Here is a 20,093-nt window from a genome sequence, read left to right as displayed (position 1 = left end):
GCCCATCTGCCTAATTATCACTTCGATGGCCCTGAACAGCTGAAGATAAAAACAGGAGTCTCCGATATCTACATCTTTTATGTGCTTCTCTCTTTCCATTGACCACACAGGAACAGTTTAAAGACAAGAACTTAACAGATGGCTCTGGTTGAAGGGGTTTTTTTATTGTTTTTTTGTTGTTGTTGTTGGGTTTTGGGTTTTTTTTCTTGTTGTTGTTTGGGTTTGTTTGTTTTAAAGGAGGTGAGATAACCACACCACCCTGGTTTTTATTACGTTCTTGAGACTAAATGGTCCAACCCCTTCTGTTCATCTCTTGGCGAGACAGACATCAGATGTCCTAGTCACCACACTACAGGGTCTCCCAGGAGAGTGACCACATTCTTCACTTTTCTCCCCTCCTCCAGAGCTGACCAGCAGCCAGCCAGACCTGACAGGGCTTCTCGCTCCCAGGGACTGGGCCGGCCCCAGGAGCCTGGCCACAGACCAGCAGTGAGGCCATCCTCTCCCTCAGGCCGACAGGAACCGAGAGCTCAGTCCCCTGCTCTCAGGGAAATGCTCTGTTTGCAGAGCATCTGTTTGCACAGTGCGTCTAGGCTTTGATACACACAACAAAAGCCAATTTTGAGGGCTTCTCTGGAGTACTTCAGGTGCCGTTAATCTAAATATAGTTTGCAATAGAACTTTAGGTAGAAGGAGACACCCACATCCTTAAAGTAAGCATCTCCAGGGGTAAGCAATCCCGGAAATCTCTGCAAGATGGTATCCTAAAAAGAGACCTTTGAAATAATAATTTTGACTTTAAACAAAAGTCACTGAAACACAATAAATAATTCCAGGTTGACATCTGACTTCATGCGACAGACTGGATGCCAGTATTAGTGCACTGCTTTCTCAAGATGGATAAGGGGGGGAAAGAGAAAAAGGGAAGCTGTAATGCTTGTTATGATTTACACTTGCTGCATTTTTACATTACTGTAAAAATGTAATTAAAAAAACCCCCAAAAGTCACTGCATAAGAACAATCATTACCTGGGTCAGTGAGGACTTCCTTGGCAGCTGCTATATCAATGAATTTTTTCTCTGCTTTCTTCTTTTCTTCCTCACTCTGGAAGTTATCAGGGTGCCACTGGGATGCCAGCTTTCTGTAAGCTTTTATGATTTCTTGCTTCCGAGCATTTCTGGATGGATAAAATTATAGATAACTTAAAATTTTCTAATTGTTCATATGCCACACTAGTGAATCTACAGGTTTATTTTAACACTGAGACAGTAATTACGGGCACCAGGAAAATTATGAGTTAGTTAACCTTTTGCAGGTGGCACTGAAGATTCTTTACACAAAAAACAGAGGAAGCAGGTTGCAACTTTAAACAAAGATTACTCACTCTTTCCTTCACCACCCATTTACTGTCTTTGGAAAGATGCTACTGCCAGCTACTATGCAGAATACAGTTCCCAGTCTGAAGAATTTACAATCAGGTGAGTAACAAAAAGCACAAAGAGTAGAGATCAAATTAGTTCACGACTGACAGGATGACCAATACTTGTTCAGAACTGGACATTTGTTTGGTCCTCATTAGAAAGAGAAGTCATTAGTTTCTTAAGGTTAATGGCAGAAGTATTTTAGATACCTTTCAATCAGTCCTTTCAAACTCTTCCAATCTATCATACTATCTGCCACAATTTTATTTTTGTTGCTTTCAGTAATTCTTTCTAGCCTTCATTTCTTCCCCAATTCATTCACCTGACTCTTGATCATCTATACTAAGAATTTCTTGCCAAGGGATTTATTTCCTTCCTTCCCAATGTTGTTTTTTCATTCTTCCTAAAGGATTTGTAAACAAAATGCTACTTAAAAGCTGAACATTGCTAAACCAGTACAGTAGAAAAGTGAAGGTAGCAAGATACAGGAACAAGAACCAACACTCAACAGAACAAATTCAAGTGATCAGCCCCAGATGTACTGGTTTAATAACCAACTTTTACATCATCATCTCAGATATTAATATCTCACCTTTTTACTCCCAAGATTTTATAGTAATCCCTCTTCTGTGATTGCTTCAGCATCCTCTGGGCACGTTCTAGCCCCTCCCGAATCTGCTGGTCATTTTCACTATTGGCTTGAGCAGTCTCATAGTCTTTAATAGCTTTTATAAGAAAAGTGAATGAAAAAAGATTACACAAATCTTTACAAACGTCAATTTAAAGAACTCAACCACTCACCAAAACTGAAGCTTTGCTATTACCATATATAAACAGCAAAACTTTGTTTCAGCTTGCCATGGTTTTTTTTTTTTCAAATAAAACCTTGGAGCAGAGGAGATTCATTTTCACATATAAATGAGGTAATTTTCTTTCTTTAAGTTCACCACACTTTTTGGAAAGGAAGGAGAAGGGAGGTTACTAGCGGTGGGTCAGAACACTCTCTAGATGTTACAACAGTCACATGGATGAACATAATGAGCATCTAGGACTGGGACGAAACAGAAGTCAAGAAGCAAGTTTCAGCAACTAGTATTAGAAGAGCCCACTGCACCATGTTAGTCCCTATATCGCTGTTCAACTGATGGGTGCGTTATACAAAGTCTTCAAATTCATATTCCTTCCTCTCCCACAGTCTGCACTCAATCAAGACGATAGAAAGCCTCTCCCTCTTTAATGACAATAAAGATGGATTTCAGGTTACCAGTAAGTTCATACTGTTAGTGAAAGACAAATACTTGCTTTTTACACCTCTGCATAATATGCACACAGTTATAGTTTTAGGTTTTTTTTTTCTAAAGGCAGGCTCTTGCTTTTATTTCAAGAGTTGCATTTCTCAGGAATGAAAGCAAGAGAGGTGCTGTAACGTATTCATGAATTTTTATGAAATTTCAGGCCTACAGAGTTTTTTTGGGTTGTTTTGGTTTTTTTTGAAGTAAACCTATATTATTATTGTAAGTGGTAACTGAATGCTTAAGACACGAAATTTAAATATTCTTTGATATCAAGATTTATCAAGGGAAGCAACTGTTGAAGTCTTTAATGAGACTGCTCTTCTTTCACTGTTACAATCCTCAAAGTCTCATTTGCAGATCCAAGCCTCCCAGGTTTCTCAAGTTAGACAAAGTACTTGCATCAGATTATATCCAAGCAGATGCTATTTCTCAGCAGGTGTTACATTTGTTTTTCTCTGTTTCTCAGCAAGACAGCAGGAAGTGCTAATGAATTTGTATTACCCAGACATCTGATACCACTGCAATCTTGGTTTTGTTATTGGAAAAAAAAAAAAAAAAATCGAAAAAGTATTTCCAGTGGCCCAACAATTTCATATGCTATTACAAAAAAAAAAAAAAAAGGCAAAATTTCTATTCGTTTTCACATCACTGTACACTCATTTGCTGCCTGAACAAAGCATTTTGGCTTCTGCTGATACTTTTAATAATTTGTCCAGTCATTAAAAAACCCAAACAGGAGTGTACACTAATGCGTGTGCCCAATATATGCTGTCGAAACTGATACAAATAATGAAAATGCAGGGATTTCATTATGCTGCTTTACCGCTCCAATGCTTTTAAGCACCAGCGTACTTAATCTGCTTCATGCAATAACGGGAGGTCCCACCACAATGTCCTGCCACATGCAGATCAGATTGCTCAACTTCACTGAGCACCACATTATCTACAGCACACACCACTGCTGGAAACCGAGCTGCTCAGGGGTCAAGTATTTGCAACGACAAGCACTAGATTTCCCTTGTTTTACACTGACTCCCTTATTTAAAGGTTTCAAGTATTAAGCACATGGGAAAGTATGTTTTTAGTGCTGCACACTGCAGAGGGAATGCGCCCAGCACACCTGACGGCAAGTACATTTTGCACTTTCTTTCAGTTGGAAGAAGACTTCAATCTTGATGGTACTCTCCAGTGTAGGAATATTCCTCCTTCAGAGAGCCAATTGCTCTCCCCACCTGAGGGGCGAGGGCTGGAAGCAGGTGGAAGCAGGATGACAGCTTCCTGACCACAAGAAGTTGGCTATGAAACCAGGAGACGGATTCGTAATTCATGGTATCTCGAGTGAGATAATTAATCAATTCTTCTCAATCACTATTTCTAAAAGCACTAGTACCTCACAAACCAACACAAAGAATCACTGCTGCTTCTTACTGGCCTGCTATTTCGGAGACCATCCTTTCTTTCTTTCATCCTGTCCCACAACATGAAAGGAACAACCAGTTTCAAATACCACTTTCGAGTTAAATACTTTAGTCAAATCTAACTCTCCTACTTTCAATATAAGAGTCTTCACAATCTCTCAAATAGTAATCGCATCATATCTCTAAACACCTTAGCTGGCTTTCCTATCTTGCCTGCATCTTTAAAACAGAGTGACTAAGATTGGCCGTTACTCCATATGCAGAATTAATTTCCTATCAAACATGAGTAACTCCAGACAACCTACGTCCATGCCAACTCTGTCAGAGGAATAACTGAACCAGTTACACCCTTACTGAAACAGGGACTGTTTCTTCTACAGCAGCAGGGTGGGGAGGGGAAAAAGAAAAAAAAAAAGGAAAAAAGAAAAAGAATGTCCTGACCAATTTTGAATCAGCAAGGTGGGTTTTCTTCTTTGACAAAACTCGTGCTGTATACTTTAGATAGACTCCTGTACTTAGGAGGTAAGCCAGAAGGGGAGTCATTACACATCTGTCTCGGCAGACAAGCCCTGGATCCCATGTGATTATAAAGTAATTAAAACCATTTGATGGGAGTCAGAACTCAGCTATACATACTGAAGTGCCTCTTGAACATTTAACAATAATCGCCTCCAAAGTTGTGAATTACAAGTACTTCGAAATTTCCTGTCTTTAAACAGGAAAATAGGTGCCTCCAGCTTGAAATTTTCTTGAGGGAAGAATGAGAATCAGTTTGCCCTTTTAAACACGAGACTACGATTTTAATTGCTCTACTGTTCTCTACAGCAGAGAAATCAGCCATCATTTTATAGCAGTTAAAACTGAAGGATAAGTGAAGACACCTTCAGGCAGACTAACATTAATGGACTACAGTACTGTTTACGGAGGCTCTGCTGGAAGGCGGAGTGTAACTACAACCATCTCACCGCTGTCAAGGGCAGGAGGAAGGCAGGGGATATGCTGAAACAACAGAGATTTGGAGGAGCACGGTTCCATTCTAGCATAGTTGTGCACTCAGAACCAGGCTAGGCCAAGCCCAACAGGCTCCAGCCCAGGAAATAAGCTCTCCCAGATCCCAGGTGTGTCCTCTCTGTGTTTCCTTGTATCCCATCATAGGGATGCATTTGCTCCAGCACAAGACCAAGTTGGCTCTGTGCATTTGTGCAGGACCTCATTACAAAACTCCCCCCTGCCCCCCCTAATTTGCAAGAGTTGCCACATTCTCTCATCCTACAGGAACCAGAAATAGATGAGGATTTAATAGAAGATAATGTTAGAAAGATCCAAATCAAGAGTCATCAATTAAAAAAAACACAAACAAACAAAAAAAACCCCACAAAAAAAAACCCAAACAGATCAATTCTGTCCACTAGTAAGAAGCAAAAATCATAGAACCACAGAATCATTAAGGTTGGAAAAGACCCTTAAGATCATCGAGTCCAACTGTTAACGTAGCACTGCCAAGTCCACCACTAAACCATGTCCTCAAGCACCACATCTACCCTTCTTTTAAATACCTCCAGGGATGGAGACTCAACCACTTCCCTGGGCAGCCTGTTCCAGTGCCTGACTACCTTCTTGGTGAAGAAGTTTTTCCTAATATCCAACCTAAACTTCCCCTGGCGCAGCTTGAGGCCGTTTCCTCTTGTCCTATCCCTTGTTACTAGGGAGAAGAGACCGACCCCCACCTGGCTACAGCCTCATTTCAGGTAGTTGTAGAGAGCAATAAGGTCTCCCCTCAGCCTCCTCTTCTCCAGGCTAAACAACCCCAGCTCCCTCAGCCGCTCCTCATAGGACTTGTGCTCCAGACCCTTCACCAACTTCGTTGCCCTTCTCTGGACACGCTCCAGCACCTCCATGTCCTTCTTGTAGTGAGGGGCCCAAAACTGAACACAGGACTCGAGCTGCGGCCTCACCAGTGCCGAGTACAGGGGCACCATCACCTCCCTGGTCCTGCTGGCCACACTATTCCTGATACAAGCCAGGATGCCATTGGCCCTCTTGGCCACCTGGGCACACTGCTGGCTCATGTTCAGGCGGCTGTCGACCAACACCCCCAGGTCCTTTTCTGCCAGGCAGCTCTCCAGCCACTCCTCCCCCAGCCTGTAGCGTTGCATGGGGTTGTTGTGACCCAGGTGCAGGACCCGGCACTTGGCCTTGTTGAATCTCAGAGACTCACAGCAGGGCCTGTCTGGCCTGCCCCTCTCTGTACCCTCTTCTAAGCTGAAGATTCATACACCTTGAGGGGAAAAAATAATCTTAAGTGTTCTTTGGGTTCTCCTTCTGCCGATACTTGCCCTCTTAAATCAAAAACCTTTGTACAAGCCACAATCTATGTAGATTTGTATTCTGTACCTTTAACTATTTTTAGGGAAGTGGGTTTTATTTAATTCATTTGTAAATCTACTTTTCCCAACACTGACGGAGCTTACTTCCACTGTACTGATGTACAGAAAAAGATGGGGAAATGCCCAAAGGGGGCCCCATCACTGTGAAATCTTCCTGAGCCTGACTTTTAGGTTTATGCTGCAGTTCTAAATAATCAAAAGATGGAAAAACATTACCCTAGGATAAACAGAAAGACAATTTTTCCTCACACTTCGGGGTGTTTTTAAGCAATCTCTTTGAACAAAGGTCATCGGTTCTCCAAAATGCTGTTGTCTTCCACCCTTTTTCTTATAAGGAAGAAGGCGGCTTGCCAGCCTTAGCAAAGAGGGCCTAGGACTAGGTCACTTCAGAGGTATAAAGTCTATAGGGCTGATGAAGAGGACTGCCTGAAACCACATCAGTCCTCTTTATACCATGTTTTCATTTGAGTCAAGGAGGCCTAAAAAAAGAACAAAATAGGTATCTCATTTTTGAAGTGAACTTCAAGAGGTGAGCAATATCATCTCTCAGTGATTAATTTCTCAAAAAGACAAAAAAATATCTGAGCGTGCTATTAATGAGAACAGCTGCCTTCATGAATGTTTAAATTGAAAAGGTTTTTTTTTTTGTTCAGTTGTAAAGTGAAAGATCCACTACCGGAATACAGAAAAGGAAAAATGTTCTATGATTACTAAAATTAATGGAACTCGTTTTCTGCAGATTTAAAGCCTACAAGTCCTTTCCCTTATCACATTTGACTGAAACAGCCCAATGCTTCAAAAACGGCTGCATGACTTAGCAGGGGGGTGGAACAGACAGATTGTCCGAGTTTCCTTCTTAAGCCTGGTTTCTTGTGGAAATGCGATTCACTAAATTAAATTTTGAAGATTTTTTTTTTTTTAATAGCACATTAGCACTTAGTACTCTTAAAGAAGCTAGATAACAACATAATGGGGTACTCAGAGACACCCACTACTCAGTCCCTACTTTCCAAGGCTGTAGATGGGACCATGTAACAGTATGCATTTTATGGAAACCACGTATAGAAAATGCGGCCTCAGGAGTAGAATCAGTTTACTGCTCTTAGCAGCACTACGGAGACCCACGGAGGTGACGCAATGGGTGCTATCTTCCTCTGCCCTCAACATGTGCTAGGGGATAAAAGAATATTGTTTCACGCTGCCACCTAAAGACATTAAAATGGAGTTCCTAAAATAGATTTACATCACCCTAACTATAATTACCTTTTATCTCTAAATGCAATTGTCTGACATTGCTAATTATATAAAATATGTTTAAGTAAGTTGAGTAAGCTGTACAGTCTCATAAAACATCCTGAACACAGCCCACTGTTGTAAAGACAACTCTGCTGTAGATAAAACAAGTACATTCCACTTATACTAATCAAGACAAAATTACCAGCAGATATTTTTGTAAATCTGCAACTACCAGTGCTGATTAGGGATAACAACGTAGTGTAAAATCAAAGTGCATGTTAAAAATTCTTGAAACACTGACTGCATTTTAAACTCCCACAAAAAAGTACGTGCAAACTGCGTGCAACTGTACCTTCTTCATAAAGGTCTTCCAGCAAATAAGCTTCAGCTCTGTCTTTCAGGGCATTCACATTGGTTGGTTCCAGTTGCAGAACTTCTGTACAAACTTTTATGGCTTCTGTAGCCTGCTGATTCTAGAGAGAAAGTAAAACAAAATACATGTAGTTGTGGTTTGGGGGCGGGGGGGGTGTTTTGTTTTAAACAAATTTACAGAGGGAGATAGAAGCAGAACTACCTTCGATAAACAGTGACAGATCCTTTCCTTGGCACGAGTAGCATAAATTGGGACTTCTGGCTCAGTTTTCATTACAGAATCATATTTATTGATAGCATCTTCATACCTGTTTAAGTCATAAAGATAAGCATAATATCAAGAAACGTAATAACTATTTCAGGGTGTTATGATTTATTTACAAATTTTAAAATTTTAAAATCCACAGATCTTCACATCCTTCTAGCAATGTACCTTAACTTTAATAGTCTTAAAAGGGGTGGTGTGAGACAACAGTATGAAGAAAACTTTCAGCCACTTCCAAGAATTACATCCCCATTCCCTTTTCTGTGCTGAGACAGAAGAGCAGGCACTATGCCTGTCCGGCTTTTGCAGAAGATAACACCACTGATGAGATCCCCCTGTAGCAGAGAAGGCTCAGGGGGAACAGTCCCAGCTATCTCAGCCTTTCCTCACAGGAGAGAGATGCTCCAGTCCCTCCATCATCTTAGTGGCACTTCACTGGACTTTCTCTCTCAGTAGCTTCATCTCTCTTGTACTGGGGAGCCCAGCACTCCAGGTATGGCCTTACCGGTGCCAAGTAAATATATGAGAGCTGACAAATATTATCCCTATCTTGGTCGTAGTACCTGCTCCACAAATAAGTTAAGTATACAAAGAGAAGACAGTGGCATCAGAAGGAATCAGAATAGGATTGTCACTATGAGTCAATATTTATTTTAATTGTAATTGGAGAGCTGTGCTCAGGTATCCACTTCAACTGACAGATGCAAAGAGCATCACTTAATCAACTGCTCAATCAATAAGTTGGTGCCTCAGTAGTGATTTTTTTTTTTTTAATACAGCAGTGAACACTTACCTGCCTTCTCTGATGAATTCCTCTGCTGACTCAATCTGCTTATTGAGTTTCTTTACTTGCTTATAGAGAGAGAAGCATTGCTTATGGTCTTGGTCCAGTTTCAGACACTCCCGGACTTCACTTTTCACGGGGCGGGGGGGGACGGGACGGACACACGACAAAACCAAAACAAAACAGAAAGACATCACCACACATTATGAAATTTCACTTAGAGACACAATGCAGCATCGATAAGCTGTCCAGCACAACAGTTGACTTCTTTACACAATCTCTCCCTTCATCCAAAAATGAATTTAAAGAGAGATAAAAAAGTCTTCCAGAACATACAGGGATATTTGTCTGGTTTTGTATTTAATTATTTTGTATTGCCAAATATGCAAAGATTGAGAAGTGTTACATTGATAACTGACTAAACTGCAGAAGAAAAATATACCCTGGGAAAGAAATTATATTCAGCAGTTATCAGATACAATTGTTTGTAATTTTCCTATATATTTAACTCAGCTATATTACAAAATACCTGTGTAGAAGTATATTTTATGCTGCCTGAAACTGACAAAGCTCAGCTAAGACCCAAACCTCCTCCTGATGGAATATCAGCCAAACCTGAGCCTAACTTTCCACTGTGAAGACTGTTTAATCAGACTCTGATTAGGGCAGATACCTCTTAAAATAGTCAAAAGTCTTCAAAAAACCTCCAGAATGCAATCATATGAAGAAATAAAAGTTTTGTATCATTATAGTCATTATAGTACACCCAAGGTGTTATTTTCAGAAAGAGATTACAAAATCTTATTTTGTTCCTAAGCATAGACAAAAATATCCATTATTTAAAAATCATTAAGCCTGTAAAGGTAAGAGGAAGAAACTAAGGGAAGGACAAGATTAACCACTCAGCAAGTCCAAGAGCTATAGAACTTTTTCTTAGTATACCCTATGATAAAAAAAAAAATAGAATCAGAGAAGAATAAAGACAAGAGGCTTATCCCTTTATTCTGATACCATTCTGTTCAACAGCTCTCTCAATTGTACTTACAAAAATGTTAAGATCTGGTTATTACCTGAGGAAGTCCATGTGTGGATTTCAGAGAAAAAAAAAATACCACCTATTCTTGAAATCACTAGGCTAAGTGATGGTCAGCTACCAAAAGTCACCACAGAAGTGACCTATGAGCTCCAGTGATTAGGTATACTCTGGGAAGGATATCCCTAATGCAAACCCAATTCGTCATTTGGCATTTACTTTTGCCCAGCTATAAAATGAATTTTTGCGGTTATAATCACATGCAGTTTCCATCCGCCAGCCTTTGTCATACACTGCCAAGAAAAGAAAAATCGGGCTTTTTCAGTTCTCTTCACCTCTTACTGAACAGATTCTGTGGCAGAAACCACTTGTGTGCAAAAAGATGGATTATACCATCTGTCCAGCTGAGCACAGAGTATGAAGTCAACACTCCAGATTGGGCAAGGGCAGTTATCTGCAGGACTGACTAGGGATGTATGGGAATAACACCTTAAACTTAACTGACTATGAATAAAAGGGTAGGACATTATCAAAACATCATCCAAAATACAGGACACTGTCTGCAAGAATGAAAGATTGACAGCTCCAGATCCCCAGCTCCTCATACTTGGATGCTCCTGTAGTTTTTATTTATTCTTAAGCTTGTAACCTTTAGTTTCCACTCTCAAAAATAAAAATCTAGCCCTAAGACTTAATGCATACATTTTTTTGTTTGCATTGTAAACTTAACTTGACTGAAGGTTCAAGGTTAAAAAAGGCTCCACCAAAGCAAGTTTAGAGAAGCACTTTCTTCTAGGATGGAGAAGTACCATAAAGGCAGTAAACGCAAGCAACTCTGACAGACCTGCACTAGGGCTTCTACGTAAGTAAACAAGATGCTAGGAACCGTCAATGGCTGGTCTGCCAAGAATGGCGTCTTCACTGCCAGTTCTTAGTGTCTGGAAAGGAGCTTCCTTTATCAGATCGAGACCAGAGTTGCTACTCTATCCAAAACCCAGGCAACATGGACATTTCACAGTTTATCATGACCTATATCATCACATTTTCTGTCTCAATTATAATGATTACAGCAAACAGTAAAATTACCTGAGTGATAATTCATGGTCCCCCAGCTGATAATATATTCTGCTGATTTTATAGAAGGCTTCAGTGTTATCATTCTTTAATTTGGCAGCAGCTTTCAAGTCACTAATGGCTTTGCTTGGTTCCCCTTCTTTTATATAACACTCAGCTCGAAGTTCCCGTAGCTCTGCATCCCAAACACAAACCTTGAGAAATCAAAATTAAAGCTTGTTTTTGGTCCATAACACTTCACTTCTTTTCCTCCCCAACAAAAGAAAAATCCCATTTAACTTCACTTTGCCAACTGCACTAGCATAAGGTTCAAGCTGCACGCAGAGCGCATGAAATTAACATCTCTGCTTCCTGGTGGATGCTGTGATGCACCTGCCCAAAGAGAAAACAAAGGCCTGAAAAATCTGTAAATGATTCAATGAGCTCATGCAGGGAGATGAATTAAATCTACTGGCACTGCTTAAACTGGGACAGTCTGTTGAGCCTCCAGGGAAGGATATCAGAATCATAAATTATTATATCTTCCCAAAATAATAGGGGTAATGAGCAGCAAGGACCAAGCTGTCAGTTGTCCTCTAGAAAGAAGCCTGCGGGTAAGATTCAGCTACACAAGATTTGACCTTAGTATCTGGATTTTAAAGATCTATACAGAAGTAACAATGTCACCGCACGGCAAGAATAATTACTTACAAGGAATTGCCTATCATAATTTGTTTTAGAGAATTTATTACGGGTCTTGTAATTTGTCTGTAAACCATCATTTTGGAGAATGAAGCTTTTCTGCTTTTCCATGTTCCCTCCCCATAAACAAACTCCCACACTTTGGTAGCTTCTTCGCCAAAAGATAGAATGTTGTAAATTCCAAGTCAACAGTGTTAATTTGTATGTGAAGAGTCACAGCAGTTAACTGTCTTTTAATATATATTTCTATATGACACACAAAATTCCCACAATTGAGTTATTTACACTTACACTATCAGACTACCTATACTGATCAAGATTCAACAAATACAGATATCTAAGGAACACGCTGAAAATCCAGACAGCTACGTACATTTTTAACTTTGTTATTTTTTGATCTGTTGTTACTTTATTTTCTCAAGACAAAAATTGCCTGCATACAGACAAGGAAAGATCTAGATTAAAAAAACCTACGCCTCCTATATTTGGCAAAGCTTCATTGGTTTGAGAACAACTTTTTTCCCAGCTTCCCCAAGGACACCGAACTGTGGAAAAATATAATCAAGGAAGTTTTCCATAACAGAAGTCTGGCTGAAGTTGTATCTGTAACCCTAACTACAATCTATTATTCTGACTTTTTTTGCAGCTAGTGCTCAGCATTCTCCACTCTCCAACTTCATTATAGACTCATGGTGCTCAGCAAAACTGAGCCAATTACACCAAGCGTTTTCACATCAGTGAAGAAGTTACTAAACAAAAATACACAGATGTCAGACAGGAGCTCTTACTTCCCTTTCACAGTACCATTTTACTTAACACTTACTGCCAAGATTTCATCAAGAAGAGAAATAGCGGCTTCGTAATCCTCTTGCTGGTAGGCAGATAATGCTTGTGAATGCAGGCGCTGTAGCTCATCAGATTTTGTCAGCTGAGTCTGGGCTTCTTTTTCCTCATTATTGCTAGGATTGGATTTGAGCTGCAAACATTAACAAGGAGAGAGACTGAACCGCTTGTTCAAGGACCTCATTTTGAACCATTAATAATCATATCATGAAGAACTGACTAAAGCTGCAAATAAAGCAAAATTAGTTTTAAAATTCCACTGGAAATGTTTCCAACTCCAAACTTCAGAAAAAGAAAAACATTTTTAGCTTCAGTAAGAGTTGTCAGAAGTTGGAGAAATCTAATCCCGCAACTGCCCCGCTTCATTATTTACCATTGGACACATCATACACAACAGTCATTGTCCCCCTTGTCATCCCCAGAAGTCATGGACCCCTCAACCATAGCCTAGCTAATTTATCTCTCTGCAGACAGTCATTAAACACTGGATTCCCCAGCATCAGTAGAAAGTAAATCCACTTGGCATAATCACTTATCTCACTGTAAGCACAATACTTATTTTCAAAGGAAATAAATAAAAAAAAAAAAAGGCAAAAAATCCCTCACAGGCAACTCTGCTACCACCCAGGAAGACAAATATGGGCCAGGAAGAATCTCAGTCATTCCCTCGCAAAGCCAGGGAGTCATTTGTAAAATTAGCATAGCTTGAATAAGGCACTGGCTTCACACTTGCTGCTGATTAGAATGACTTCCAAAGTTTTAAAAGGGACAGATCAGCAGGACTTGCTTTTTTGTTTGTTTGTTCGCTTTAAAAAAATCAAAACTTGCAATGCCTTGCATTTTATACACAGAATGTTGACTAAGTTACCAAGTCCTCAAAGTCATCCAGTACCTTTTCTTTCCTCCTTCATCTCAAAGTGGCCCCTTAAGTTCTTCCAACACTCATATTTTGCGTTTAAGTGTCTAATGTAATTCAACATCAGCCCTCAGAACTCCTTTAACAGAATTTCCCCTGGTTCTAACACTTAAGTATATCAAAGGAAAAAGCCTAAATGCAACATCAAAAGCATGCACAGGTCCCACCTCTGTCTTAGTTTCTTCATTTAAAGTCTTTGAACCTTATGTAGTTGTTTAATTTTACTGTGGCAAAAATCAAGTTGCACTTAGACCTGAAAATTCTCCTTTATCCCCCCTACACTGTCTTTCAGCAAGAGGAGAGGAATGTTATCAAGGAGTTTTCTTCTTTGTAGGCTAACTCCTAATATACATCTCAAAAAGCTTTTCTTCTGGTTAGAACAGAAACTCTGCCTATAAACCCCTGATGCTGTGCATCCTTTTTCTCCCCCAGATCTGGAGCTTGTAGTAGAGGCATATTTCTGCACCTGTAATTTTAGAAGTTCCGAGACTCCAAAACTCTCTGAAGTTTTGAACTCTTTAGTTCCAGCTGACTTGCTTAATTTTCAACCTCAATTTCTCAGCATTTTCCTCTCTTAAAAATTAAGAGCTTTTGCTACGGAAGAGCTTTATGCTTCCATTTAAACTTATCTCACGATAACACTGCACTCCTTAGACACACAGCATGCTTCTTGTAATTTATTTGGAGCAAAATGACAGTGGAATATGAAAAGCAATGTTACAATCATACAGACAAGTCCAACAGTAATAAAGACCATTTGAGTGAAACATCCTAGATAATTCTAGGTAGTACAAACTGTTCAGTTAACAAAGAAAGAGAAACTTTGCAAGCTATCATTCAAACTAAAGCCATCAAGTGTTTGTGTGCTACAGTATGATGAAAATACACACTCGGAAGCTCTTAAGTAAGAGCTAATAAGTAATTAGTGTATTGCCATGAGGTTTTAATCAGTAGTGTTAACTAAAGCAAGAAGCAGCCTGTTCATTCAGCTCCAAGAAAAAAAGCTGGAAATGTGATGTAGTTGTTTAACACTCTCATTTCGGTTTACTTCCCAATTTTTTTCCTTTTGCCCTGTGATCAGAGGACTGTCACATCCCTATCAATAACGGATCACATTTTAATTATTCTTTCTTTTCCTGTTGAGCAGTAAGCTTGCAGGTGACAAGTCAGAACAACTGCTTGCACTAAGCGTGCTAGATTTCCAAGAAAGGAGCAAAATATTAAAAAAACCCTTCAGCTGAATTTAATATCAGTCTAAGGCAAACCTAACACTCCTCTTCATGCTTCCTCAAGGACCTCAAAGCACGAAGTCAGAAGCTGTGCTCTGCTCAGGTCTGCTGGACAAGCACACTGCTACTGGTGAATGGGTTCTCAGCACTGTATCCTTTGCTGTCTTTGAGGTTTACTACATTCAGATTAGAACACTAAATTAGTTGCCGTTTAAGTTGCAGCAACAAGCGCTAGCCATCTGTTACAGCAGCTTTCATTCACTACCAACCTCGCCCCCCACCAAACCTGTACCTAATTCCTTTACAGAAAACAAAGGCCAACACACAGGAAGGGCTTTGTTACAGTAAGTGATTCTCTTATCACAGATTTACTACTATAGGTGCTGCTTTATTTGAAAGCCTAGTCTCAGTACAGGGGAGAAACACACCCTAGGGTAAGCAAAACCCCACTTCCCCTGCCCAGGTGAGCAAGAGTAAAGGGAACAAAAGCATCATTTCCACTCAATTTATCAAGTCGAGCTTTAAAAGCATTTGCGTGCGTATCTATCTTTCTCCCCATCACTCTCAGTGAGAAAGCTGGCTTCTTCTGGAACTTTATCTCAAGGACTTGATTTAAAACTTTGCAACATTACCTTGCTGCATCCAGGACAGTAGGAAAAGGTATTAGTAGTTCACTTCATGAAACCCAGCATATTTTTTTTTGGCATCCAGAAAGTGCTTAGATCATTTCTATTCGAAGTAGGCAGCCTTGGAATAGCTGCCTTGCATTTGCAGTCAAACATCAAGTATTTAAAAGTTTTCTGATGGGAAAAGCATTTTAACAAGCTAAACAATTCATGCTGGTTTTCAAGCAGCAACATATTCCCCCCTCCAAACCTGCCATACTCATTGTATTTCACAACTCTGTCAACACAACCTTTCTAACCATACACAGAAGTTACACCAGCCACATACAGGCTACATTAAAAATACAATGCAGCACTACTTCAGAAAAATACTGTTAATGAGAGGCCATCGATACAGCTAACCTGGTGTAGCACCAGTGACAAAACACCGAAGCGAGACCAATGTTAAAATATGCAGGATCTATTTGCATTTTGTGTTGGATGCTGCTATCCTGAAGATGCCATGTGCTGGTCTGAATTAACTAATATATTTCAATGTGTTGCACCTACATGTATCTTACAATTACGCTTTCTCGATCAGCAATGTGCTTTTTATTTAACAAAGCTTTACAACATTACCTGTTACCATGCTAAAAAAAGGATCCCCAAACACAGAACGCTTACAGGAGACAGAACTGGAAATCATGAACATGCAGCAAGTGCCTCCTGCCTATTAAGTTTAGTAAAGACTTTTCACTTCATGATCTTTTTTTCAGAAGGATAGGGAAGAGTTACAAAACATGGCTAAGCTAATTGAATGGCTTACCATGACCTGTGCTGCTTTTCAGCTACATAGTCCTACATCTTCCTTTGCAATGGCCCATTAACAATACAGGAAAAGTGCATTTAGTACAGGAATCCTAATGAGAACAGTTACAGCCACCTTGAGAAAAAACCCAACAACTCAAAATCCATACTCTCAAAGAGTATGGATTAAAGAGATACAGGCAATTCACCTGTAGCATTTAAGTATCTTATCTATTATATGAGTATCTTATCTATTATAAACGGACACTACCAACTTGAAACACTCTTACATAGTGTTGTTTAAAAACAAATTGCTAAAACCCCAAAACATTATAGACATACTCTTTCTATACCTTGCTTACAGTGGTCCAGCACCACTAACATAGGCATACACCTACACGTTCTAAAGCTGGTTTATTTTCTTGTTTTTCACACTGGTAAATACACAGGCAATGAAAAGAAATTGATTAGGCTTATGAAAAACATTCTGAGGGGAACTGAGGGAACCTCCAGGGTTTGTGCTATCTAAGATCAAGACACCCATGCACTCAAGAACAGTGCACAAAGGAAAGCTCTGCATTGGCAGAGCAATGTATTAGGTAACACAACTATGATGTTAGACAGATGGAAAAAAGCAAGGAAATATTTAAATACCTGGTATTCTTTACCCAGGAAGCTACAGATGATCATAGTACTGCAGAGGAATGTATTTGGAAACAATCTAATATTACTTTGATCCGGTTAAGAGAGCTTCAAATACCCAACCCAAGCTTGTCTAGTAACTTACTCAAATCAGGTTAACTTACAGTGCCGTAAGATGGTCTCCACCTACATCCAAAATAGTATTATTATGCATACCAACCAACCATGGAAAACTACTGCCCAGTGTATTTCGCAACAGCCGAGGGATTCTCTAGATTAGAAAACAAGAATTTGCAGATACACAGTGCTCAGTCACTTGGTCTTGGCTGACATCTAGTGGAGCTGGGAGCAGCACCTTAAGTTTCCAGCTTTTAAGTGTTTATGCTTCCAAGGGAGACAGAATTGCCTGTTTAGGACACCTCAATTTACAGTATTTATTTCAACAAACTGCAATTGTGAACATTACAGTCAGTCTGAAAAAGATGAAGATAATTCAAAAGAAATATGACAACTTGGTCCTTTCCACACTTTCCAACAGACTAGGCAGAAGTTGTTCTATTTTTGTGCCTTCTACAGAATTCAGCAACTCAAATGCTTGTCATTTTCTCTAGGACACAAATAGGGCCACAGACAATATTACAAGGCATATACAAGGGCTGCCAGGACTTGCATCGCTTTTGTCACCTTTTCAGAAGGCCTTCCATCAACCAAAGTATACCAATATTCCATTTATTTTCACCAAAAATCACATGCTTAAAGAGAAAACAAATATTCCAGGGCTTTCATGGATTGAGGCCTTGGACATGGATGTTGATGTGCCCACACATCTGTTCTATTGACTTATATGATTCAGAAACTACTAAGCAAAACAGAAGGAACTTGATATTAAAGCAGAGTAATAAATACTATTCATATACTGTGAGCAATGACTTTCTAAAGTCACGTAAGGACTTCTGTTTAATCCCCATTCCATCCTGGGCACTCTGAACATAAGAAACAGACTCCTCTGCTGACACCCGTTGAAAGTTTTATTACTGTCTAGGTCCTAGATTTCCAAACTGGACGCTGAGTTGCAAAGGAAAAAGCTAAAGAGCTTCTAAAGATTAATGAGTTGTGATTCTGTATCGCTAGACAGGAAAAAAAACTGGCCCATGTAAGGAGCTTCATCAACGTGGTACATCTGTTGGCCAAAAGGAGAGGTTTCTAGAAATGTAGTATTGCTTAACATGTCAAGGTATGAGTCTGAGTCACAGCTTTCAGCCAACAGGGAAGTACACTGGAGGAGAAAAAAAAAAAAGGCAATCTAAAAATAAGGCATGAAGGCTGTGGTCTCAAGAGGCTACTGAGATCCCACGGGCATTTCTTTGGGCCATATCTGCCCTAGTAGTAGAAAGAACTTTCATTTCAAGGTACAACTTATTCCTTCTAGCTTCTTGACTTACAATATGAGTCAAAGCTTCCTAGTGGCTACTATTTACTTTTCCCCTGTTACTTTTGGTAGCAAAGATAGAGCCTGGATGTAAAAGTCTTGAAATCATTTGGAAAGATAGTCAATCCCTAACAGCCTTCCTCCTTCTCTCCCCTCCTCTCATATACAAAAAAAACCCAAAAGAGACACAGGATGTTAATACATTCCACAGTATTGTGACTCTGACTTCCCCTCATCTTGAGATTAAATGCAATTTCATACTTAGATGCAAACATACTGCCAGAGTAAACTAGGTATGTTAGACACACAGAGAACTGGTAGAATAATCAGACTGACTGTCTGAAAGATGTAGAAGAATACAAGGGAAACCTCTCAAATATATATGTATTCTACTTAAGAGTCATGGTATGTAGGAGAACTTAATCCTCTCCCTCATATGAACAAAATATCCTGTTACAAAGGTTTACTTTAATATTGGCTTATTTTGCTTGAATATACTGTATTTAACTAAAAATTATGCTCTTCAAAAGAGACTGCTTGCCATATTCTCTAAGTACATAGGCAATATCGTTCACAGAACCAAGGAAACTGGAAGTAAGATTTAGGACCAATATGGTATCTTCATGAGTCAGCTTCTGAGAAGACACTCTGTTCTACTTCAGATTTGAAACTTGACTGAAGACTGAAACTATCTGACTGACCACAGGCAGCAACCCAAATTTTTGCAGCTGGTTTGGAAAAAAAAAGCAAGCTACTTGACAGCTGACTGGAGAAGCATTTCCATATGCACTATTAAGCAATATTGCAAGAAACAGAAACTGCAAAGAGATGCATACGCAAACTCAGAATCAACACCAACAGCACATAATTGCTATTGCAACAACTACGCCCTCAGTTAATCAGAGCTGAGTGACAACCCCTGTGCCTACAAAAAGCAGCCTGGGGAGCACTAGCGACCAAGAGCACCGTGAACAGAGTGGGCAAACAGGACGTGGCATGGCAGTTTGCGCAGAAGGGCATAGTCACCCTACCAGCTCAAGAGGTGAGTTCAATTGGTAGTCAACACCCTCTCAGAAGGAGCTCAGCTATGGTATCCACCTGGCAGAAAGCCATGTCCTCTGCATTTGCCAGAATGGATGTGGCAACCCAGAGTTCCCACAAAAACATGCGTCCCGCCAGGTCTCAGGCTGCAGAGAGTGCCAGAGCCTTTCGCTGGTAACAGATGGCAGCAGTGAGAACAGCTGTGTGAGGCGTGATCAGGTGGACGATCTTCTCAGCCTGGTGGCAGAGCTACAAGAGGAAATAGAAAGGTTGAGGAGCACCAGGGAGTCTGAGAGAGACTGGTGGAACCATGCTCTGCCCTCCCTGAGACAGAAAGAGCCACCAGAAAAAAAACAAGATCAAGGGGATCCTGTACCCTCCCCCTGCCAGGTTGAAGGCAGTAGTTTAAAGGAAAGAAGTGAATGGAGGCAAGTCCACACTTGGGCCATGGCAGCCAGGTGAAGTCCCTGGGGACTGGAAAAAGGGAAACATTGCACCCATTTTTAAAAATGGTAAAAAGGAGGACCCTGGGAACTACCGACCTGTCAGCCTCACCTCTGTGCTTGGGAAGATCATGGAACAGATCCTCCTAGGAGCTAAGCTAAGACACATGG

At 40.1% G+C, this 20,093-nt stretch overlaps 1 protein-coding gene across 3 annotated transcripts in view; it reads right to left on the bottom strand.

Moving 5' to 3' along the window:
- The window catches only part of DNAJC3 (DnaJ heat shock protein family (Hsp40) member C3), a 42,316-nt gene that overhangs the window by 7,767 nt on the left and 14,456 nt on the right, over nucleotides 1-20,093 (bottom strand). For all 3 annotated transcript variants that reach the window (XR_014227405.1, XM_082303881.1, XM_082303882.1), the window contains exons 5-11: nucleotides 12,791-12,943; nucleotides 11,299-11,480; nucleotides 9,189-9,308; nucleotides 8,333-8,438; nucleotides 8,111-8,231; nucleotides 2,015-2,147; nucleotides 1,030-1,178 (exon numbers count right to left, since the gene is read on the bottom strand). Coding sequence is in view for 2 of the 3 variants with exons in the window: in XM_082303881.1 (XP_082160007.1) it covers nucleotides 1,030-1,178; nucleotides 2,015-2,147; nucleotides 8,111-8,231; nucleotides 8,333-8,438; nucleotides 9,189-9,308; nucleotides 11,299-11,480; nucleotides 12,791-12,943 (964 nt within the window). In the remaining variant the exon portion in view is untranslated. The remainder of the gene's footprint in view (nucleotides 1-1,029; nucleotides 1,179-2,014; nucleotides 2,148-8,110; nucleotides 8,232-8,332; nucleotides 8,439-9,188; nucleotides 9,309-11,298; nucleotides 11,481-12,790; nucleotides 12,944-20,093) is intronic.

Source organism: Platalea leucorodia (assembly GCF_965183815.1).
Source record: "Platalea leucorodia genome assembly, chromosome: 2".
Taxonomy (NCBI): domain Eukaryota; kingdom Metazoa; phylum Chordata; class Aves; order Pelecaniformes; family Threskiornithidae; genus Platalea; species Platalea leucorodia.
Note: the sequence above shows the minus strand (reverse complement) of the source record. Positions and strands in the feature narration are given on the sequence as shown.